General features: G+C 52.4%; 3 protein-coding genes across 4 annotated transcripts; 2 read left to right on the top strand and 1 right to left on the bottom strand.

Annotated features, from left to right (window-relative positions):
- Positions 1 to 643: 643 nt before the first annotated feature.
- FARSA (phenylalanyl-tRNA synthetase subunit alpha) lies at positions 644 to 9,100 on the bottom strand. The gene is made up of 13 exons (XM_072787082.1): positions 8,910 to 9,100; positions 6,906 to 7,043; positions 6,725 to 6,823; positions 6,526 to 6,644; positions 5,100 to 5,192; positions 4,887 to 5,015; positions 4,694 to 4,809; positions 2,609 to 2,693; positions 2,416 to 2,515; positions 2,159 to 2,327; positions 1,974 to 2,051; positions 1,704 to 1,818; positions 644 to 1,028 (listed from the first exon to the last, which is right to left on the bottom strand). Exons 1-13 carry the CDS (start codon positions 9,054 to 9,056, stop codon positions 890 to 892), a joined length of 1,527 nt encoding a protein of 508 aa, XP_072643183.1. The 5' UTR covers positions 9,057 to 9,100; the 3' UTR covers positions 644 to 889.
- A 3,528-nt stretch (positions 9,101 to 12,628) lies between these two features.
- CALR (calreticulin) lies at positions 12,629 to 16,538 on the top strand. Its single transcript, XM_072787084.1, has 9 exons — positions 12,629 to 12,804; positions 13,169 to 13,270; positions 13,450 to 13,653; positions 14,077 to 14,171; positions 14,262 to 14,471; positions 14,551 to 14,664; positions 14,754 to 14,897; positions 15,569 to 15,661; positions 15,748 to 16,538. Exons 1-9 carry the CDS (start codon positions 12,714 to 12,716, stop codon positions 15,946 to 15,948), a joined length of 1,254 nt encoding a protein of 417 aa, XP_072643185.1. The 5' UTR covers positions 12,629 to 12,713; the 3' UTR covers positions 15,949 to 16,538.
- Positions 16,539 to 17,798: 1,260 nt separating this feature from the next.
- RAD23A (RAD23 homolog A, nucleotide excision repair protein) lies at positions 17,799 to 23,595 on the top strand. 2 transcript variants are annotated; one of them, XM_072787086.1, is made up of 9 exons: positions 17,799 to 18,048; positions 19,363 to 19,524; positions 19,692 to 19,873; positions 20,009 to 20,064; positions 20,195 to 20,322; positions 20,597 to 20,675; positions 20,795 to 20,925; positions 22,584 to 22,748; positions 22,829 to 23,595. In XM_072787086.1, the coding sequence occupies exons 1-9, from the start codon at positions 17,977 to 17,979 to the stop codon at positions 22,940 to 22,942; spliced, it is 1,089 nt and encodes a 362-aa protein (XP_072643187.1). In that variant the 5' UTR covers positions 17,799 to 17,976; the 3' UTR covers positions 22,943 to 23,595. The 2 variants fall into 2 exon arrangements, with proteins under 2 accessions (XP_072643187.1, XP_072643186.1); XM_072787085.1 differs by having other exon boundaries at positions 20,792 to 20,925.
- The last annotated feature ends 59 nt before the right edge of the window (positions 23,596 to 23,654 follow it).

Here is a 23,654-nt window from a genome sequence, read left to right as displayed (position 1 = left end):
TTTTTAGGGGGAGGATGGAGAGATGAATTGGTGGAGTACCAAGGACTTTTCTGGGAGTGAAAATGCTGTCCGAACCCAGGGGATGAACATGGAGCATGAACCACAACACAAACCATGAATCGTGGGTGATCAGGATGTGTCTATGTACTTCATTCATTGTAAGAAATGCACCCCTTTGGTGGGGCTGTTGGTAGTGAGGAGGCTGTGCGTGTGTGGGGGCAGAAGGTAGATGAAAAAGTCCTCTACTTTCCACTCAATTTTGCTGTGAACCAGAAACTGCTTAAAAAAGGGGGGGGGGGGGGAAGGGGCAGCTTTAAAGAAACGCTTTAAAAAAGTACAAACACCTATCTAAAGCAGCCCCCCAGTCACCCCACCATGCCTGGCTCCCAGGGTGAATCATGGCACTTGTCTTGGCCTTCCCCTCCTATATGCCCCTTCCACAGGGGTGGGGGACTTCTGTTCTATTCACCTAGAGGAGAGCCTGGCACCACCAGGTGATGGGTAAATGCTTAATGGAGCTAGCCTTCCCCAGGTGGATCTGGCTCAGGCAAGCCACGTGCTTCCGAGGACCCAAGTCTCCCAACCCACCATTCCTCACACCCAGGGCTCTAGCACTCCTCCACCCCTAAGGAAAGGCACCATATGAGGACAAATGCCCACTTTATTAGCCAGCAGCTGGCCTGCAGGGCTCCCACCTTCATAGATCAAGCCTGCTACCTGCTCCCTTGCCCCTGGGACCTTGGGGCAGGTGGGGAAGAGGAGATACCAGGAACAGGGGTGGGGGGATGGCCTCACGGAGGCCTTATAAATACAAGGGGGTCACTGGTAGGGATGTAAGGGGGCTGGACAGCTGGGGCCCAGGGAAGGCAGGTATCCAGAGTGGCCCATGTCATGCAGCGCCCTGTGTCCGTGGGGGCCCCGGTTCAGCATCCAGGCGGCACAGGGGACTGTCGTACACCATCTGGAGGTTCACCTTGTGGCCCACAAGCTCCCGGATATTGTTGATGCCATATTTGATCATTGTCGGGCTTGCAGTGGGGAGGGAAGAAAATAGTTTTGATGCTATGTCAGGTCACGGTCTCCTCTGATCAACCAAGCCATCTCTGATGGTTCCCACCTCCTTAAAAGCCCAAGTTATTCAAAGGGCTCAGAAGGCCCCGAATGATCTATCCTGTCACTTCCCCACCCTCATTCTCCTCCCATTCTACTTATTCACTCTCTCCAGCCACGCTGGCCCCCTCAATGTTCTCCAAATATAGCACACACATTCCTGCCTCAGGGCCTTTGCACTGGCTATTCCTGCTGCCTGGAACACCCTTCCCCAGATAGGCCCCCAGCTTACCCCTTCATCTACCTCCAGTCTTTGCTCAGATGCTACATCCTCCTGGAAGCTTTCCCGGACAATCCTGTCTCAGCCCTCCCTGCTGTGTTTCTATAGCACCTACTGGCTTCAGACACACTCTAAATTTTACTTGTCCAATTTACTTATTTATCTTGCTAATTACCATCTTTCTCACTGCGCTATAACCCTAGCTTCGCAGAGGCACAGATGTGTGCTGTCATACTCCTAGCATGACACATAGCAGACGCTCACTAAAGGCTTTTCAAATGAAGAACAGATGGAATGGTGTGAAGGTCTGTAGGCCCCCGTGCCCAGCAAGTCACCTGAGTGGCAGCCAGACACTCTAAGTTTGGGCACTCACCGCTCCAGGGAGAGGCCCCAAGCAATGACTGACACATTTTCAGGGAGCCCCATGGGCAACAGCATCTCGGGGCGGAAGAGCCCAGAATTCCCGACTTCTACCCACTTCTTCAGACCTATAGGGGTGGTAGAAGGTAGGACAGAGATGTGTGGATGATGCTGGGTCTGGCAGTGATCTGGGGGGGTGGGCCTGGCAGTGACAGGGACCCAGGCTGAGCTGTGGGAAGGCTGACACACCCCTCCCCACCCCATTACCAGGTTCCACCCTGACCTTGGTGGTAGCTGAACACCTCCATGCTGGGCTCCGTGTAGGGGTTGTAGGCCGGCTTGAAGCGCAGCTGGGTGATACCTGGGCAGGGGAGGCAGGGGGGCAAGCAGAGGAGTGGAGGATAAGCCTGGCAGCAGGGCCTCTTGCCGTGGCTCCACTAGACCGTCCACCGCAGCCTGCCTGCCTACCCAGCTTGGTGAAGAACTCCCGCAGGATGCCCATGAGGTGGCCCAGGGTGAGGCCATGGTCGGCCACAACGCCCTCAATCTGGTGGAACTCAGCCAGGTGTGTGGCGTCTAGGGTCTCATTTCGGAACACGCGATCAATGGAGAAGTACTTGGCTGGTGTGAAGGGCTTCTGGGGGTGACAGGTAGGCCAGGCCTGGGAGGTCAGAAGGTCGTTGGGACAGCCCCCTGCCTCCCCCACCGCCCAGGCTGAGCTGCACCTTCTGGGCCAAGCGGTAGAGAGCACGGGCGCTGGCAGACGTGGTGTGCGTGCGCAGTATGTTTTTCCGGGCCTCTTCCAGCTTCCAGTTGTATTTGTACCTTTAGAAGGACACATGGGAAGTCCGCATTGTCGCCTTCAGACCCCCAAACTTCTTTCCCCTGATACCCCAAAAAGTCCTGGTCCTGCCTCACCCCTGTGAGCCGTAGCCACCCTGAGAGTGAGTCCGCTTGACCCGATGGACGTAGTCCATTGGGAGCTGCAGGGCCTCCGCTGGATCTGGGCAGGACAGAGTATAATCGTGTCAGTCAAGGAGCATTTCTCAAACAGCCACTGTACAGAGGACAAACAGCTACATGTGTCGCTCCCACTCTTAACACCCACAGCAGCCAGAGGGTGCCTAGGAACACCCAAGTCCATCACAACCCTCCATCCATGTCCCAGGGGTGGGAACAAAGCCCTCCCTTTGGCTACACTGTCCTGTCGCCTCTCATTCCTAACTGATCACTCCCTCCAGTCACAGGGCCTCCCACCTGATCTGTGAGCAATACCAGGCACATTCCAGCCTCAGGGCCTTTGCACTGGCCATTCTCTCCTGGAACTTTCATTCTCAGATAAGGTTTTCTCCCTCACCTCCTTTGGCCTTTAAACAAAGGCTTGGTTTTAAATCCACAGGCCCTTCCCCCTTCACACCAGTTTCTACTGTGTCTACTGCCACCTTGCATTACTGCATTTGTCTAGCACTCAGGATTTAATATACATCTATCCACCAGGACACAGGTCTCACCAGGGCAAAGACTTCATGTTTCATTCATGGCTGTAACCTAGATGTTTAACAAAGACCTTGGCCCACAGGAGGGCATTAGCAACCATTTGTTGTGAGAACGTGCAAAATTTTTTTTTTTTTTTAAGATTTTATTTTTTAAGATTTATTCATGAGAGACACAGAAAGAGAGGCAGAGACATAGGCAGAGGGAGAAGCGGGCTCCCTGCAGGGAGCCCGATATGGGACTTGATCCCAGGATTCCAGAATCATGCCCTGGGCTGAAGGCAGACGCTCAACTGCTGAGCCACCCAGGCATCCCTTAGAATGGGCAAGTTTTTAGGATCCCTTTCCAGAAACATAATTTTGGTGCACCTGAAAAGCTTGACATCAAATCCCAGCTCTACTATGTATAAGCTGTGTGACTCTGAGCCTCAGTTTCATCCACTGTAAAAGAGAGCTAACAGCACTACTTCCTACAGTTTGCAGAATTAGAACAGAGATTAGAGTGTATGGGAGGCACCTGGGTGGCTCAGTGGTTAAATGTCTGCCTATAGCCCAGAGCATGATCCTGGAGTCCTGGGATCGAGTCCGCATTGGGTTCCCTTTGGGGAGCCTGCTTGTCCCTCTGCCTATGTCTCTGCCCCTCTCTCTCTGTCTCTCATGAATAAATAAAATCTTAAAAGAAACAAAAAAAGAACAGAGTATACAGTGAGTACTTATTAAGTTTTGGGCGCTGTGACAATGACGACAGCAATGCCATTGTTGCTCCTAGCCAGGTAACAGGCACCCACTGGCCTCCCCTGCCTTCCTGCAGTGGAGAATTGGGGGACTGGATGCAGTTGGGGGTGGGGAGAAAACGACTGTGGAAAATCATTCAGTTTCAGACAGAACTAAACATTGTGAAATTAAGAAAGAAAAAAATTGGGAAACAAGCTTCAAGACTAGGGATGAGGGACTTTTAGAACTCAAGGTGACAAGGGCATGTCATCTTCTTTTTTTTTAAAGATTTTTTAATTTATTTATTCATGAGAAACACACACAGAGAGAGAGAGAGAGAGAGAGAGAGAGAGAGAGAGAGGCAGGCAGAGACACAGGCAGAGGGAGAAGCAGGCTCCATGCAGGGAGCCTGATGTGGGACTCGATCCGGGGTCTCCAGGATCACACCCTGGGCTGAAGGCAGAGCTAAACCGCTGAGCCACCCAGGCTGCCCTGACAAGGGCATGTCAAAGTGGCCTCTGTGAGGTGACCCCCGTCAGCCAAGGTTTGATGCTGGAGCCAGCCTTGAAGATCTGGGAGAAGGCGGTTCTCAGCAGAGAACTGCCTGGAAGCTCGGGCAAGGGCCATGAAGTGGGCAGGCAGGATGTGGGAGGAGGTGACAGAGGTCAAGAGGACCTGTTCACACCAGCCCAGTCAGCCACACCTAGGATAGAATTTATTCCGTAAAACGAATAAGCCTCTCCAAAAAGTTCTGCCCAGGCCTGGCACCTCTGGTGGCGCGGCCAGTTCCACCCACCTCGGAGGAAGAAGGTGTCGTGTTGATCACGGGCCGGGTGCTGCTGGGGCTGGAAAAGTGCATCAAAGTTCCAGAAGGAGCTCTCAATGAAGTTGTCAGTCGGCATCTCTGTGAATCTGGAGGGAGATGCAGCCTGACTGTTCTGCCTGTGCCCAGTGGCTGGGTCGGCCCCACCCCCTGGCCCTGTGCTCACCCCATCTCCAGAAAGATCTGCCGGAACTGCGTGCGGACCTTGAGCAGAGGATGCAGGTGGCCGCTGTCTGGGAGGACGCCACGGGCCAAGAAGTTGTATGGCTTGAAGGGCCGGTCCCGCCAGGAGCCGCTGTTGGGGGATGCAGGGTGCATGGGCCCGGTGAAGGCTCCCCTCCCTCCCTGACCTGACCCAGTTCCTGGGGCCACCCCCTACCTGGAGATCATCTCTGGGCTCAGCTCTGTCTCCTGCTTGGAGATGTTGGTGCTAAAAGTACTGCCTTTGCTCACCCAGTAGGTCTTCAGGGTCCTGTGGTCAGAGAGGAGAAGGGCACTGTCACTTCCTTCAAGAAGTTTCCTGCAATATATCTGATGCCGACCCCAATACCAGCCACCAAGTCCCTCTGCTTTATTTTCTTCCTGACATTCATCATCACCTGAAATCCTCTTATTTAGCCCACACCTACATCCTTCTGTCGCTCACTTACTCATTCAACAAGTACCTAATAAGAATCTACTATGTGCCAGGGTCTGTTCAAAGTACTAAACATATATACATACATACATACTAAGAATAACAGGTAAACTCTTGAGGGTTTATTCCGTGCTGGGCTCTATTCCACTGAAATCATCCCACTGTCTTATGAAAAAGAGGTCGTTTTACAGATAAGGAAACTGAGGCCCAGAAAGATCAGGTGACTTGGCCAAGGTCACAAAACTAATAAGGACCAAAGCCATGACCTGGACAGGGCAGCCTTCCTCCAGTCTGTATCCTCAAAACTGCTATGCCACTAAGTTATCAGTCAAAGGGTATATCAGCCCTGTGAGAGCAAAGCCCCTGGCTTGTCCAGGTCCCAGCATTCAATCAATTTCAGACACTGACATCAGAGCCATAAAGGAAACAAACATGGCATCCGATATGCAGAGTATAAGTAAGGAGCTTTTGGGGCGCCTGGGTGGCTCAGTTGGTTGAATGTCTGCCTTTGGCTTGGGTCATGATCCCAGTGCTCTGGTATTGAGCCCTATGTCAGGCTCTCTGCTCAGCGGGGAGTGTGCTTCTCCCTCTGCCCTTCCCCTACTCAAGTTTGCTCGCTTGCTCTCTCTGAAATAAATAAATCTTAAAAAAATAAGTGAGCAGCTTTTATGGAACTCAAAGGGAGAAAGGGGTGCGAGGATGGCCTCTTTAAGGTGACACACAGGGATGTCTGGGTGGCTTAGTCGGTGAAGCATCCACCTTCCACTCAGGTCATGATCCCAGAGTCATGAGATCGAGCCCCACTTTGGGCTCCCTGCTCAACAGGGAGTCAGCCTTTCCCTCTCTGTCTGCCTCTCCCTCAGCTTATGCTCTCTCTCATGTGTACTTGCTCTCCCTCTCAAATAAATAAAATCGTAATAAATAAATAAATAGACACAGGCAGAGGTTTGATGCCCAAGCCTGGCTTAAGGGAAGACAGCTCTCGGCAGAAGTCATGGCATGAGCAAAGGCCCTGCAGTGGCATGAGCCTGGCATGAGTACATGGTAAAGCAGTGCTGGGGGAACACTGATAGCATTGTGGCCCAGTATGGGCAGGATGACTCCGTCCACCACACCCTAGGACCACTTGGGTGATGCGGGATGGAATGGGGGCGGGGCATCCACTCACACTTCAGTTAGCAGCTTCCTCTTCCTGAGCTCACTCCTTTCCTTCTCACCCAGCTTCTCAGCCTGCCCACCTTGGACCAGCTGGAGCCGCCGTTGCACCTCGTCCTCCACACTGTCCACCTGCCGTGATGAAGGGTGTAATAGGCTGTGAGGGCCAATGGCCCACCTGCTTGCCTGCCCCCCTGCAGGCAGGGACTCACCACTCGGAACACCCGGGGCCCATCAGCTGCACTCTTGTCCACGCGGATCCACTTGTTGGACATGGCCTTGCTGAAGCCCACCTTGCCGCTGGGAAGTCGCTGGGGGAGCAAGACCACAGTGAGCAGAGCATGAGGGCCACCTCAACCCGTCACTTCCCATGCCTTGCCCTTAGGACCTTACCATGAGCTCGCTCTGGGCCAGGCCCTCCCGGGGGATGCTGTGAAACACCCGCGCCTCATGGCTGCCCTCCCGGGCTATCTCCTCGCCCTCGGCGGTAAGCTCCCAGCGCTTGGTGGAACGCAGCTCAGCCTCAATGATCTGCAGGGAAATGGGGAAGGGAAGACCCACAGAGACAGGGTTCAGAGCCAGGAATGCCCTCTCTACAGCACTCCGGTTGCACGGTACCTGAAGCCAGCTTCACATCTGAGCTGCACCACTTCCCAGCTGAGTGAGCACCCCCTGCTGAATCTCAGTTTCCCTTCTGTGACACCAGGATAACAACACAGATGGCTCACATCTCCCAGGGTGAGGTAAGGTACTAAGAATGGTTCCTAACAGAAAATAAGTTCTTCCTATTGCTTTTGAATCTGAGAAAGATTTTTGAGATCCCAGGTGAACTGATTCATCTCCACCTTTAATGTGTTTGCATCTTAGTGCCCAGAGTGTCAGAAAAGGGCCCCCGGGTCCACATTACACACAGGAACACAAAGTTCCATGATGAGGATGGGTTTAGGCCATGCACAGAGGAGCAAGGCTGGGTGGGGCCCACAGGGCTTAGCTCCCTATTCATTCTAATTCCCAGCTCTGCTCTTCAGTCCCTGTATGACCTCAGGAAAGTTGCTTAACTTCCTTGAGCAAGTTTTCTTATCCCAGAGAGAAAGCTGCGATGGGCTCTACCCCCAGGAAGCTTTCATGAATAATTATTAAATTAACATATGGAAAAGACGTAGGATGTTTAGCAGTACCTACCAAATACTGTGTGCATTCTACCAACTATTACCATCATCGTCATTATTACTATCACTGTCATTAGACTGAACCACAATAAACAGCCACTGTTAAACCTACTGTGACCAACCCAAGTCAATTTCACAGGAATCCAGGTGCTATCACGCCACATAGGATCCCCTCTCTGCATTGATGACCTCAGGCTCTGCAGCCTGAAAGCTTAATTTAAAATCCAGGTTTGCCTGCTCCTTCCAGTGACACTGATCCAGTTACTGACCAGTGCTCAGAAGATGTCCTGTCTGCAAAATGGAGATATCAGTGCTACCATCGTGGGATAATGACAAAGACTAAATGCTACATAAAGCTGAGACCAAAATGGGGCACGGAACATGAGCTGATGAATATGCAGCCCAGTTAGGTTTTCTGATTCGTAGCCTTGAGAATCCAGCCTCCTGGGTCGCCCACAGGCCTCTGATAATCATTCTTCTATGGCTCCATCACCTTTCACTCGTCTAAGTCAAAAAGGCTGCGCTTCATTCTTGCTTCCCCTGACTTGCCATGAATCTCCTTTCATTCCCTCTCTTGAATCTTCTCCATTCCACCTGCCTCCCTACAACCAGACACCATGCCCTCTACCTTGGGCATGTGCCTACCTCACCACCAGTCCTGTCCCTGTCAATCCTTTGCCAGAGGGACACAGACAGGACACATATCTGACTGGCTCCAGCTCCTGCCATGACTTTCCATGAGATCGAGACCTACGAGGCCTTGCAAATTTTGCCTCTACTAATGCCTTTCAACACCTGTTTCCCCTTTCTGCCATTGATCCCTGAAGCTTTCTTCCTCAATGCAGAGGCCCGACTCAGCTGTCACCTCCTCCAGGACGTTCTCCTTGATTCCCATGCCTGGGCCAGCTGTCACCTCTGGATTCCCTGTATTTCCTTCATCACTCTAAGGGTCACCTGAGTATCTCCCTCGTTAGACCCTAACCTCTGTGAGGACGGTGACCACCGTCTTCCTTGTCCACCATCGTGCCTTCCCCCATGCCTACTATATCTCAATGGACATCTACTGAGTGCAGAACGTCAGTGCTCCTGGGCTCTTACTTGTTCTAGACTCCCTGCCTGCCCACCCTAGGCTGGACTACCGAAGGATTCTTCAGCAGGCAGGGCCTTCTGGGCAAGGGGACGGCAAGCTCAAGAGCGAGGAGGCCCAGCATCACGGGGCCCGACTCACCTCGCCCAGCGCTTGCAGGCTCTTCACGGCGCCCACCACCGCCTGGTGGTCCACGCCCAGCTCAGCCGCCAGCTCTGCGCTGTCCAAGCCGCCATCCGCCGCCTCCAGCTGCCGAAGCAGCACCTCTGCCACCCGCCCATCCGCCATGGCTCCTCCGAGCGTGTGCGCCTTATCCCGCCTGGGGCCTGAACAACCGGAACCGGAACCGGCGCCGGGGGTGCGCCGCCATCTTGAGCGTGGCCGACCTGTGGCCAGGCTCAGGGCGCCGCCATATTCAGTGTGGCGATTGAAACTTAGAGGGTAGGAGAAGCTCAGCGCCCGCCTCCGCCCCAGCTAAACTAGTGGTGTCTGGTTGACCAGAGAACCCTAACTGAAGACCTCAAGGACAGAATCACAGCGTTGTTTTAGGTTTCATACAACCCCACTTCCAGCAGGTGGTGTGACCTTGGACTTCTCTCTCTTTGAGCCTCAGAGCCCTCTGCCCTAGGATTCGCTCTTGGCCTGCGGGAGGGCTGTAGGTGGTGGGCTCCAGAGATAGTCATTCCGCTGAGATCAAGACGACTTTTAATTAAAAAAACAAAAAAACGACTTTCAAGTTTTTAAAGGGAGGCTAGGTAGGGACCATCCCTATTTATAAAGGGGAGAGGAACTCATTTAATAGTAGTTATAGGCAAGATAGCTAACCTGTATGGACATCTCACATTTTCCACCCAGGTACTTCAGGTGTGTTATTTCATGTTCCCATACTTTGATGTAGATATTAATATAATCCCTCTTTCACAGATGTGAAAATGGAGACTTAGAGGGTGATATGACTTCCTCACAGTGGGTAGAGATGGTGTTAGAAACTACAAACACCCTAAATCCCACCCCAATCCCTGCATGTTTTTCTGAGAAGGTCAATGTCAGGGTAGTAATGAATGCCCTAATCAGTTCTGGCCTATAGAAATATAATGGAAGACACAAATCTAATTTCAAGTGTTCTAGTGGCAATGTGAAAAACAAAATGGATGAAATTAATTCGAAGAATTTGGGGATCCCTGGGTGGCTCAGCGGTTTAGCGCCTGCCTTTGGCCCAAGGCATGGTCCTGGAGTCCCAGGATCGAGTCCCACACTGGGCTCCCCACATGGAGCCTGTGTCTCCGTCTGCCTGTGTCTCTGCCTCTGTCTCTCTCTATGTCTATCATGAATAAATAAAATCTTAAAAAAAAAAATTGCCAAACCTAGTATGTCCAAATTATCATTTCAGTACTTTTTTTTTTTAAGATTTTATTTATTCATGAGAGACACAGAGAGAGAGGCAGAGACATATGCAGAGGGAGAGACATACGCAGAGGCTCCATGCAGGAAACCCAACGTGGGACCCCATCCTGGAACTCTAGGATCACACCCTGAGCAGAAGGCGGATGCTCAACTGCTGGCATCCCTATTTCAATACTTATTATAAAATTGCTAATGGAGGGATCCCTGGGTGGCGCAGCGGTTTAGCACCTGCCTTTGGCCCAGGGTGCGATCCTGGAGACCCGGGATCGAATCCCACGTCGGGCTCCCGGTGCATGGAGCCTGCTTCTCCCTCTGCCTATGTCTCTGCCTCTCTCTCTCTCTCTGTGTGTGACTATCATAAATAAATGGAAAAAAAAATGTAAAAGATCATTAAAAAAATTGCTAATGGAATACTTTGTTCTTTTTTCATAGTAACTCTCAAAATCTGTTGTGTTTTACACTTATGGCACATCTCAATTGAGACCAGCTACCTTTGGTCAATAGTCACAGGTGGCCAGTGGAGATTAGAGGAAACAGTGCAAGTAGATTCTAATCCCATTTATGCTACTCAGCCAAGTCGCTTAAGCTTTCTGTGCCTGTTTCCTTGCCTGGATAGAGATGATATAAATTCAGGTTATTGTGAGATTTAAGCGAAATACTGCCCACACATGTATGTGTACTTGCTAATACTAAATTGAGTATGGACCATGTGACAAGCACTATTGTAAGCAGAACATCTTTACTCATTTAACCATCATAATTATTATGTGAGGCTGGAAAATGGGGTTACTAACATCACCCAATCCTGACCCCATAGTGAGGTCCTAACAAAAATTCAGGATGTGTCCCTCAAAGTCCCTTCTTAGCTTTGAAGCACTTTCCTCGTTTTTTGTTTAATTGCTCCAATTTCCTTCTTTCTCTCACACAGCAGGTTTTAAGCCTGTTCTGTGCCAAGTGCTTCAAGAGACACTGAGGGATGAAGTGAATAAGGTAGTCACAGGGTCTACCCTCAAGCAGGAAGCACCAAGCTCATGCATGCATGACATATGGTGGAAGGGAGGGAAGGTGGGAGGGTCAGTGGCAGGCTTGGAGTGATCACCCCAGATTGGCTCCTCATGCAGGTTGAGTGATACTGGATACTGCCTGGGGCAGAACCCCAACTTCTCCAAGACTCCTCATTCTTCTCTTTTCTGAGTCTCCACCACTATCAGGGAAGCACGCCTTCCCTGCTTTTTTGCCAGGATTCCACCCCCTTCCCCAGTCCACTTCCAAGTTCCCAGGTCCAGGGCCTGTTTGCTTAGAGTTTGGGAAACCCCCAGAGCGCCTTCCTGCTTCCTGCAGCTTGGGGGGAGGGACATGGTGTCAGTCACGTGCCTCTGGCTTCTGAGCGTCTAGACTCAGGGGTCCTGCCCATCTCCCTCGGACCTTATCTTCCCCACCATCTGTCTCATTTTTTTCTTTTTTAACGGAACCCCCCTCCTCTCCTCTTTAGCCGTTTAATTGCAAAAGTCAGGCCGTTTGTGGGAGACCACAGGCAGCGACCCCTTTACCGGCTGAGGGAAGGTTTAAAGGAGAGGCTGCAATCAGACAAACAACGCTACCAAACTCTAGGAGCCACAGCCTATAGTCACATCTTTGTCTTCTAGGTTTCCTTTCTTCTGTCCCAGGACAACCCTAACAGTTTTGAAAGCGGCTCTGTAGAACGGCACCTAGCCAAGGATGCTCCTCCTAGCCTCTTCGGGGCTCCTGTGATTTCAGAGGCTAAGTGACTCGTCCCAGTCACTCAACAGCAGTCTGACAGGCTGTCAGGGCACTAGGGACCACTAGGGGCCAGAGAGGAGAGAGCTGGCACTGAACTCTCTGGCCTGCAAGGCTGTGGCTCTGGAGTGAAATGAAGATCCAGAGCCCCAGCCCCTGAATTCTGGTGCCTTCTGTCCCATCCTGGCCTGGGGCGGGGGAGGGCGAGATCGAGAGCGAGCGTGTGGGAATAGGGGCTCCCCAGCTGCAGAGTAGAAAGTGGTTAGGAAAACCTGGCCCACACCTCCTCGCAGAGGGGATAAAAGAGGGCGAGCTGGAGCGGGGTCCAGGTCCTGCGAGGTGACACGGGCACTGGCGCGCGTTCTTTAAACGCCCAGACCAGGAGCTAAGCGCGCGGGCAAGGGCGGGGTTGGGTCGAGGTCTGGTCACATGACCTGGGCAGAGGGGCTCGAGGCCCCCACCACACCGGTGGGCGGCCCCCACAACGCGTGGTCGACCTTCATTGGCCAGCTGTGTAGCCAATAGAAATCGGCCATCTGGGAACCCTGCGTTCCGAGGCACAGCCTAACTTGCTCAGACGACAGCGGTCCAATGGAAAGTCAGGGTCGTGGCCGCAGACCAATGATAAGGTGCGGAGGGCGGGACAAGAGGCCGGGCCAGGTTGGTTTGAGGGGCGGTAGGGTATAAAAACGCGCGGCCGGCGGTAGCGTCCGTCCCTACTGCAGAGCCGCCGCCGGAGGAGAGGTTTAAAGGGCCCGCGCGCCGCCGCCCCCTCGCCCCGCCATGCTGCTACCCGTACCGCTGCTGCTCGGCCTCGTCGGCCTGGCCGCTGCCGAACCCGCCATCTACTTCAAGGAGCAGTTTCTGGACGGAGGTAAGGCCTGGTCCGGTCTCGAGGCCGCCCCGACGACGAGGGCGGCCCCTCAGCCTAGATCTGCGTTGTCCCCTGTAATTACTGCTTAGAGGACCAATACGGTGGCCTCCAGGGACCAGAGCCGCAGGCGATCCTTCCTTCCATGTCCCTGGGGAGCGTCGAGGGTACAGCGGACTCCCGCGGCGGGAGTTAGGGTTCGCCGGAGGAGCCCTTAAGTCATCGAAGATGTCAAACTAGAGGTTGGGGTGGGGTCAGTCAGGGGATATCTCCTTTCCAGTCTTCAGCAACTTGAGGCCATTGGCAGATAGCTATTCGTGGGGAGAGGTCAGTACGGCCGCACTGACCTGCCCCTTTGATCCCCTAGACGGGTGGACCGACCGCTGGATCGAATCCAAACACAAGTCAGATTTTGGTAAATTTGTTCTCAGTTCCGGCAAGTTCTACGGTGACCAGGAGAAGGATAAAGGTAAGAGCCTGGGACGGGTGGATGTTGGGATTCAGGAGGACTTCCTGGAGGAAGCCGTGCATGTCACACAGCGTGGGTATCCCCATGAGCAGGAGGAAGGGGCAGTCTTCTTTGACTCCAGTGCTTAGGGTCCTTGGAGCTTGGGGCTGAGCCATGACCTCACTATGGTCTCCTGCTAGGGCTGCAGACAAGCCAGGATGCCCGCTTTTACGCTTTGTCGGCCAGATTTGAGCCCTTCAGCAACAAAGGCCAGACACTGGTGGTGCAGTTCACCGTAAAACATGAGCAAAACATCGACTGTGGGGGCGGCTACGTGAAGCTATTTCCAGATGGTTTGGACCAGACGGACATGCACGGAGACTCTGAGTACAACATCATGTTTGGTGAGGGACCCCGCCCTGGCGCTGACCTTTGATTAGTTGGAAGGAGACCTAAATCTGGGTTCCTTAAGGGCCACCACAGGTAGTGTTGAGAACATGGGAAGATACTTGTGTAGTTAAGGCTTGTCTTTGCGAGGAAGGCTGAGGACATTGCATTGTTACTATTGGTCTGAAACTTGCAGTTCACGGGATTTTCTGTAGCTATTTCCAGTGAGGGCATTAAATTCCAGAGGTGGTATTTTGTTCTTTCTGTTTTTCCTTTTTAAAAGGCTCCACTTTCAGCTCCTTAGAACCAGTCAGGGTATGATTCTTGTCCTGTAACCCTTTACAGATCTGCATTTAAGAACCAAGCCTTCTTTTGTAAAGGTTGGGAGCTTTACAGTGGTGGGCAGTTTCTTGCTCTAACTAAACCCACTTTTTACCTAGGCCCGGATATCTGTGGCCCCGGCACCAAGAAGGTTCATGTCATCTTCAACTACAAGGGCAAGAACGTCCTGATCAACAAGGACATTCGTTGCAAGGTGTGACTGGGGGTGGTGACAAGTGGCTGATAGGGAAGCCTCAGAGGCCAAGCCTGATGGGCGGGGCCATTCATCTCCCACCCTCTTCAGGATGATGAATTCACACACCTGTATACGCTGATTGTGCGGCCGGATAACACCTATGAGGTGAAGATTGACAACAGCCAGGTGGAGTCAGGCTCCTTGGAGGATGATTGGGACTTCCTGCCTCCCAAGAAGATAAAGGATCCTGATGCTTCAAAGCCTGAAGACTGGGACGAGCGGGCCAAGATTGATGACCCCACAGACTCCAAGCCTGAGGTTGGTGCTTGGGCAGAAGCTCCCCATGTGGAAGGTGTAGAGGACAGCTGGGTTGACTGACCTTTTTGTGTTCCCTCAGGACTGGGACAAGCCTGAGCACATTCCTGACCCTGATGCTAAAAAGCCAGAGGACTGGGATGAAGAGATGGATGGAGAGTGGGAACCACCTGTAATTCAGAACCCTGAGTACAAGGTGAGCTTGGAGCTCTGAGCAGGGTGGGAGCGCACAGTGGGGAGCACACTGACCTCCACTCAACCACTGGTTCCCTTCCCCTTCTGCAGGGCGAGTGGAAGCCCCGGCAGATTGACAACCCAGATTACAAGGGCACTTGGATCCACCCAGAGATCGACAACCCTGAGTACTCTCCTGATAGCAACATCTATGCCTATGAAAACTTTGCTGTTCTGGGCTTAGATCTCTGGCAGGTGAGACACAGAAGGGATTCATGGAGCACTTCAAATGTTGAGAGTCACTAAGGAGGAAAGGGATGATAAATGTTCAACCCCAGGCAGCTCTGAGCCAAAACTGGTGCTTTTCTTGAATAATATTCTGGTCTGTCTTTATGGAGTTCTCACGGCACCCAATTTGAGGTTCAGCTTACGTGCCAGATACCTTTCTAAGTTCCTTTATGCAAACAAACTTTTTAACTGCCTTCAACAGTTAGAAGTTGGTTAGATACCCCTGGCACTATTTTTCTAATGAGATTATCTGTCTGACTTAGTTGGTAGAACATGCAACACTTGATCTCACAGGCATGAGTTCAAGCCCCACGTTGGGAGTAGAGCTTACTGGAAAAAAAAAAAAAGTAAATAATAAATGTGACTACTAGAAAAAAATGGTTCCTCTGAAATGAAATGTTTTAAAATTTTGTCAGTTTTATTCACTAGTAAACAATCTGTGTCTGGAATGGTGTCTGGCATGTAGTAGGTACCAGAAAAACATTTGAACAAGATATTGAGAGATCCTGTTTTACAGATGTAGAAATCAAAGGGCATTGTGTAGTTGTCATGGGAACATGGAGGGGGTGGGGCTTGTCCAAGGCCAGGGACATTAGTGTCCACCCTGACCACCCTCCATCCACTCTCCTGTCCTCCAGGTCAAGTCTGGCACTATCTTTGACAACTTCCTCATCACCAACGACGAGGCGTATGCAGAGGAGTTTGGAAATGAGACCTGGGGTGTCACGAAGGTGGGACCAGGGTCTGGTCCTGGGCTTGGGAGTGGGCAGGTCTGGTGGCGGGGGGCCGGGCCCTGAGCTGTGTGGTTTCTGTGCAGGCGGCAGAGAAGCAGATGAAGGACAAGCAGGATGAGGAGCAGAGGCTAAAGGAGGAGGAGGAGGACAAGAAGCGCAAGGAAGAAGAGGAGGCAGACAAGGAAGATGAGGAAGACAAGGACGAGGATGAGGAGGACGAGGATGACAAGGAGGAAGAGGAAGAGGATGATGCTGCCGCTGGCCAGGCCAAGGACGAGCTGTAGGGGCTACACTGCTGCCTCTAGGGCTGGACTGAGGCCTGAGCGCTCCCGCCGCAGAGCCGGCTGCGCCAAATAATGTCTCTATGAGACTGGAGAACTTTCATTTTTTTCCAGGCGGGTTCTGATTTGGGGTGGATTTTGGTTTTGTTTCCTCCCTTTTTTTTTTTTTTTTTTTTTTTAAAAAAAAAAAACGTGTTTTGTCTTTGATTCTCCTTTAGTCCTTGTTCCTGATCCTCATCTTTCTTGATTGACATCTTTGCCTTCCTCTGTCCCCTTCTTTCCTCCAATCCCTTAGTTCTCCTCCAACCTGAGGGGGCAGGGGGAGTGTGGAAGAGAAGCCCCAGGCCTAAGATTCCATCCACTCACCTTCCTGGATCCCAGAGGGGGGGGCAGGAGAAGAGGGTGGCATCCCCAGCACTGAGGAAGAACAGGGCTCCTAGGGCCTGAGCTCTGATCCCCACCTACCACCTCCCTTTCTTCCCTGCTCCCAGGACTGGGCCACTTCTGGGTGGGGCAGCGGGTTCCAGCTCGGCTCACACTGAGAATGTAAGAACTACAAACAAAATTTCTATTAAATTAAGTTTTGTGTCTTCCTCCTGTGTCTCCTTCTGGGGGAGGTGACTCTCGAGTAAGGCTCATTTTCCAGTGGCTAAAGTGTTGGTTGAATGTCCCCCTAAGGCTACAGGGTCTGTTGTTTACCCCCACAACCTCAAACCAGTGGGAGAAGAGTGTGTTCTAAGCGCCTTTACAAAGACTCCAGATATTACTCATTGAGTCTTCATGCCAAACTGAGCTTTGTTTTTAGTTTGCCCCATTCAGTTTGATGAGGCTAAGCTCCAAAATGTAAGGGGTAGGGCAGGGCTATGAACTCACACCATAGCACCATTTCATGAGATCTATTTTACACTCAACCGTATATACTTCTTGACTGTTAAAAGAGCAAGACTAGGATGATTGGACTATTTTAAACAAGTATTCTTAATACCAGTCAGGGTTAATTAAGTTACTCCTTTTATAATCAAGAATATAGGTTCAGATATGGTAGATCTAGCATGTTGGTAATCCTTGAATTCTTGGAAAGAGATGGCCTCAAGGAAGGTGCAGAGATGACAGGCCAACAAGGTCTAGGTTCTCTAGAGCCCATCTCTTTTGGGGTCTACTATGGCTGCCACTGAAGTCCAGCAGGTGGCCTGGAGCTTATGTCCCTTGTTGCAGGAGAGAGACAAGAAGCCCTCAACAGCCTGGCCTACTATGGTGGGAACTTCCAGGCCCTGCCTGCTGTGAAGGGAAAAACAGCAGGACCTGGTTACAGTTGGGCAATGGGTGAGGTGTCCGGTAACTCCCTGGTGCAGGGCGTACGTTGAGTGAGAAACTAAAGAGTTTTGGAGGCAGGTAATGGTCAGTTCAGGATGGAAGGGCCTCCACCCAGTAACTGGGAGAGAACTCTGCCTTGCCACCATCCAGTCCCCCAAAGCACCATCATCACCTTCAGCCAACTAATCCTTCATTTTTTAAACTAATTGTTGGTGACCTTTTGAGTGTTTTTTCCCAGTCCCGAGTAAGGGTTCCTTTGAGGGTAGCCACACTAGAACAAAAGTCATTTGGGAGACAAAAAAAGCCTTTGTACAAGAAATACAAGTGTCTACAACAAGTAGATGAAAAATTTTGTTCGATGTAATCAACAAACTCAAGATCATGAAAGTGGGGGACGTTGGAGCCATTTTGTGGCCGTCTGACGTCACCGCTAGCGGGCATGGCGTCACTCTCAGGGAGCCACGTGACGTATATGCGTGCTGAATGAGAAGCTGCCTCCGGAAGCCGAGTTTACTCTGCGCATGCCTGGCCAAAAGCCTCTCGCGCATGCCCACCAAAGCTAAGGGGGGGCGGAGGTCACGTGCTCTGGTGGTCGGCGCGCGCACCTCCTGCCCCGGAAGCGGTCGGCTCGCGGCGCGGCTGGGCGCTAAGATGGCGGCGGCGTGAGTTGCATGTTGTGTGAGGATCCCGGGGCCGCCGCGTCGCTCGGGCCCCGCCATGGCCGTCACCATCACGCTCAAAACGCTGCAGCAGCAGACCTTCAAAATCCGCATGGAGCCTGACGAGACGGTGGGAGCTGGACCGGAGCCCGGGGGCGGGAACGACGGGTGCCGGGGGATGGGGTGGGGGCGGGGAGGACGGGATCCCGACTGGAGGGGCGGGGAGGACAGCGCGGGCAGGGCTCTGCCCACCCGTCCCAGCCTGCCTGTCTTTCCCGAACCTCCCTGTGGTTCTGGGCCCAGCCCCCGGCGACTTGTGCTGATGGCGCTCAAGGGCCGGTCTCCAGACTAGGCCCCACCCCCGGGGCACCCATCAGGCCCGGCTCCAATGTCAGCGCCCTCGCGGGTCGCGGGAGCCGAAGGCTCAGATTCCCGGCCCGGCCACGCTCTCCGGGACCGGGCCTCCGAGTTCCCAGCTTTGCAGGCGTCTCCTCGGGACGTTGGTGGCCACATTTGGGAGTGGTGACGCCAGTGACGATGATAATGATAATAAACGGCCTGACTTTTCAGTGGTCTGTGTTGGCGGTTCTTTACCAGCAGCGGAGCAATTTTGTGTTATCTTACTAAAGTTGCAAAACAGACATCATTTGAGCACTCTTGACTCACTCCGTTTTACAGATGTGGGAATTTAGAAATAAGAGGATTTTGCTACGGTCACATAAAGCAAGTAATGGCAGACGGGTTTCAAATTTGGTTTTGTCTCATGTGAGAGCCCGTGGTCTAAACATTGCACTGCGTTTTTAGCTGAAAAGAGGTTTAGGACGCATCAGACATTGAATGTGTGTTTGGCGCTTTGCACAACTACCTCATGGAGACATTGAACTCTACGTTTTGTAGAAAAGGAAACACTCATATTTTTTGATCACGCCAACTGTTTGACTTTGGGCAAGCTACTTAATCTCCCTGTGCCTGTTTCCTCAAATATAAAACTGGGGTAATGATATCTACTTCATGCAGTAGTGAAGCTTTAAAAGCGGTATGTACACACTTATGTTAGTGCTGTCCGTATAAGATGTTTTTGGCAAACACAGCACTGTCAGCAGTGTGGAATGAGGAATCTCGTTTCCTCTTTGTTTTACTTTTCATCACATTTTACGTTATCTGAGGTTATATTTTTTTTCACTTTTCCTCGCATTAGTGTTATCTTCACAGACGCAGGGAATTATGTTGAGTTTTGTTCCTTTCTATGTTATGTGCTCAATTCCTAGAACAGCACCTGGCGTGTAATAAGTGTTAGGTAAATACTTCGTTGAATAGTGGGATCTGGCATGCTTTACTATGAAGCTTAGCTTCTCTGCCATTGAGGTCTGCAGTCCCTTCCCCTGCCCGTCCCCCCATCAAGAAAGAGTCTTGAGGTTTGCAATGAGTGTTCCTCTCCTTCCAGGTGAAGGTGCTAAAGGAGAAAATAGAAGCTGAGAAGGGTCGTGATGCCTTCCCTGTGGCTGGACAGAAACTCATCTATGCTGGCAAGATCCTGAGCGATGACGTTCCCATCAGGGACTATCGCATTGATGAGAAGAATTTCGTGGTCGTTATGGTGACCAAGGTGGGTAAAGTGTGCTGGCTGGGAGGGTGAGAGAATTAGCTGGGGATCTGACAAAGAGCCTGTGTGCCCAGGAGAGATTAGCTATGAATAGGGCGGGGCTGAGACGGGATGGGATGTTGGGGCTAGATAGGGATATTGATGCCTGCTCCTTTTTCTGGGTGTCACAGGCCAAAACTAGCCCAGGCACCTCAGTACCCCCAGAGGCCTCACCCACTGCTGCCCCGGAGTCCTCCACATCCTTCCCTCCGGCCCCTGCCTCAGGCATGTCCCATCCCCCACCTACTGCCAGAGAGGACAAGAGCCCATCGGAGGAATCAGTCCCCACGACATCCCCGGAGTCCGTGTCAGGGTAAGGCCAGGGAGCAGAAGCCCCAGCTTGGGCCCTGTCTTCCCAGCACATTTTGACACATACATGTTTCCACATACCTGGGGGAGGGCAAGCCGCCAGAAGCCAGGGTCCGATTTCTCTCTCTTGAATTTGCAGCTCTGTTCCTTCTTCAGGTAGCAGCGGGCGAGAGGAAGATGCGGCATCCACACTAGGTGGGTGGGTGGTCCCTGGGGCAGAAGCAGTTGGGTGCCCGCCAGCTGTGGGGCCTTGTGTGGGTGTGGGGGGCCTGGGAACTGCCCTTCTCCCTCCTTGGTGACCCAGACCTTGCTGCTCCCTCCACAGTGACTGGTTCTGAGTATGAGACGATGCTGACAGAGATCATGTCCATGGGCTATGAGAGGGAGCGGGTCGTGGCCGCCCTGAGAGCCAGCTACAACAACCCCCACCGAGCCGTGGAGTATCTACTCACGGTGAGGTGGGGCTGCTGCCTCCTGGGGAGGCCTCAAGGGAGTACATGGGCTTACATGCTGTAATGGGTGGTCAGAGAGGCAAAACTTTGTCCTCAGAAGACTTTGGGTTGTGATTCCCACCGGGAAAGTCTTCCTGCAAGAGCCTGGGCATGAATGGTGGGGTGGGCCTGTGGAGGGCAGGGCCAAGGCTTCACCTGTCTTCTGCCAGGGCTGAACATGCAGAAGGGAGGCAGTGGGCAGTCTATGCGTTAGAACTAAATAGGACCCCTGACAGGGAATTCCTGGGAGTCCCGAGCCAGAACATGGTTCTGTCCAGGAGAGCCAGGTGTCGGAGCAGCCAGCCACAGAAGGAGGTGAGTGAATTGGGAGATGTACATGTGGGGTGTCTGCTGTCAAGGCATCTGACTCCCTGCCCCCAAGCTTCTGGGAGTCCAGTGTGGTGTCTGACTACACACCTTTCTCCTGCCAGCAGGAGAGAACCCCCTGGAGTTCCTGCGGGACCAGCCCCAGTTCCAGAATATGCGGCAGGTGATTCAGCAGAACCCGGCACTACTGCCTGCCCTGCTCCAGCAGCTGGGCCAAGAGAATCCTCAGCTTTTGCAGGTGCGGCCCTGGGGGTAGAGGAAGCCAGGGCGGGCACCACCTCTACTCCCCTCTGGGTACCACAGCCTCAGAGAGCTAGTCTGGCCTAGCGTGGTATGTAGGAGCCCCACTGTATTTGGAAAACAGACTAACAACTCCCTGATGCTCCATACAATCTAATGATCTGCCCTGTTTCATGTAATTTTCTCAAACACCTTGTGAGGAATGGGTGCTGTTGTCATCATCTCTCACAGAGGAAGTTGCCAGAGGTCTGGAGCATTCTGGCAGTTGGCATAGTGTGTGTCTGCTTTCAGCTTCTGGGTCCTTTGCTCTACCTTCTGGGTCTTTTTGCCCTGTCTTAGCCTCCATGGGATTACCCATAAGCACTACCCAAGATCATTGTGTCCCAGTTGGCTCTGGGACTCCTGTGCTCAGCAAGGCATCATCCTGCCCCTGAAGGTTCCTGTGCAGAGGGGCAGTGGCCCTTCCGTGTGACAGGGTTTATTAGATCCTCTGTAAAGGCATGACTCTCCTGCTTTAGGGCCTGTCGTCTGCCGCTGTTCTTCACTTCTCAGTCTCTTGTTGGCTCCTCCTCCTTACGTTCTCAGGTGTGACAGCACACAGGCTGAACACCTTTATTTTTCATTTCTTTTTAGTGTTCCCTGCATATCATCTTGAGTGATGATGTTCCCCCCAGATTGACGTAACTGACCCAAACCTCCAAATCCATGGCTGACTTGACGGACCTGTGAAAATGCTTTCTAGAGGTCTAAGATTTCAGAGCTGATCCTCTTCCCAGGCCTCCCCATGCCTACAAAGACCAGCCTGGGGTTGCTTGAGCCACAGGCCCTATGCCCCTGCTGGGGTCATCCATCACCTATCTTGCCAGAACCTCTCAGCCCAGCCCTGCATTCAACCTCCGTGGCTGCCACCTCTTCTCCCACCCGGTTCCCTGGCAGCCAGTACCCAGGCCTTGGCTTCTGCACACCTGCCATGGTCCATTTTCCACCAGGAGCCAGATTCCTGAAAAAACATGTTTTGCTGTGAAGTTAAAGTCAGATGTACATAAAAATAGAGTTGTAGAGAGTTTTAGAAGCCCCAGGTACGCAACACCCACGAGTTAGTCTTTTTAAAATGTACGTGGATCTCGTCTTTCTCTATTTAACCATCACCGTGGTGTCCCATTATACTAGAAGGCACTAGAGAAAGGTGTGGTCTTGGCCTTCCTTTCCTTTTTGTTCCCCTTCTGTTGCTTGTTTACTTTGTTCCTGACACACAGATCTTCTGTTTCTGGGATTTGTCAGGTGCATTTCTGTCTCCAGGCCTTTGCCCTTACTGTTCTATCTGGAGGAAACTTCCTATCCTACAGATCACAGGTCCATCTTTTCCTGGCCTGCAGTGTTTTTTCTAGTCCAGTTCTTTGCCTACTATATGCCATGCCCACTATTTACATTTTAAATAATTACCTATTTGTTTCTTTATAATAGCCTGTGTTCCCTATGCCAGAATCTCAGTTCCACCAGGATAGGGCCTGTATCCACTATGATGTTGCTGTTTGGTTAGACTAGGCACCCTCTGAATATTTGCTGAAAGAAAAAGCGGCTGGGATACAGACCTGGCAGGGGTGGATGGGCACCAAGGGCTGTGGGTCACAGTCCCCTCCCCTTTGTCTCCCACAGCAAATTAGTCGGCACCAGGAGCAGTTCATCCAGATGCTGAATGAGCCCCCCGGGGAGCTGGCAGACATCTCAGATGTGGAGGGGGAGGTGGGCGCCATAGGGGAGGAGGCTCCACAGATGAACTACATCCAGGTGACACCACAGGAGAAAGAAGCTATAGAGAGGGTAAGAGGTCTGGCTGCGGGGTGTCCTCCCTGGTGGGCAGGGCCCCCAGCCCCTGCTTATACCTACCCATCTTCCCACAGTTGAAGGCCCTGGGCTTCCCAGAGAGCCTGGTGATCCAGGCCTACTTCGCTTGTGAAAAAAACGAGAACTTGGCTGCCAACTTCCTCCTGAGTCAGAACTTTGATGACGAGTGATGCAGGGAGGCCAGGCCGCCCCCCCCCCCCCAATCTCCCCACCCTTCAATTCCACAAAAGTTTTATAAAAGAAAAAATATATATATATTCATGTTTATTTAAGAAGTGGAAAAAAAATCAAAAACCTTAAAAAAAAAAACCAATTTCCCACCCTCCTAAAGTGGCCCCCATTCCCATCTTGGCCTGAGAAGACCCAGGCCAGACAGCTGTCCCCCATCCCCCGCCCCAGCCCTGCCTGCTCTAAGAAACTGGCAGGACTGGAGGCGACAGATGGGCCCCTCTTGGCCTCTGTCCCAGCTCCCTGCAGCCAGATGGAGAGGCGGCTGCTTGCTTCCCCCTCCCCCTGAAGAGCCCCGGAGACCTCCCCCCCTTCTTCCAGGGTGAGGGGAAGCTGGAGCCCCAAACTTTGATCCTCCATTGAAGTGGCCTGACCTTTCCATTTGGGGTGAGCACTCAGAGGCCCAAGGACCCCCTCTCCAGTCTGGCCTTGGGCTCTGGCCTGCATCCCTTTGCTGGGGAGGAGGCGGCCTGGTTTAGTTCTGCCTGGGGAGGGGTAACAACAGAGCTGCTCTGGAGGTCGAGGCCACCCCCCACCCTAGGACAGAACTGTGTCTCTGATAAAGGTTTTGAAGTGAATAAAGTTTTAAAAGCCAGTCCGGTGGTGTGTGCCTACTGGGGCTTCCTGTTCCAGCTCGTCTGGGTCTGGGGGCTA

This window comes from Canis lupus, chromosome 19 (assembly GCF_048164855.1).
Source record: "Canis lupus baileyi chromosome 19, mCanLup2.hap1, whole genome shotgun sequence".
Lineage (NCBI taxonomy): Eukaryota > Metazoa > Chordata > Mammalia > Carnivora > Canidae > Canis > Canis lupus.
This window is presented reverse-complemented; position numbering and strand designations above follow the sequence as displayed.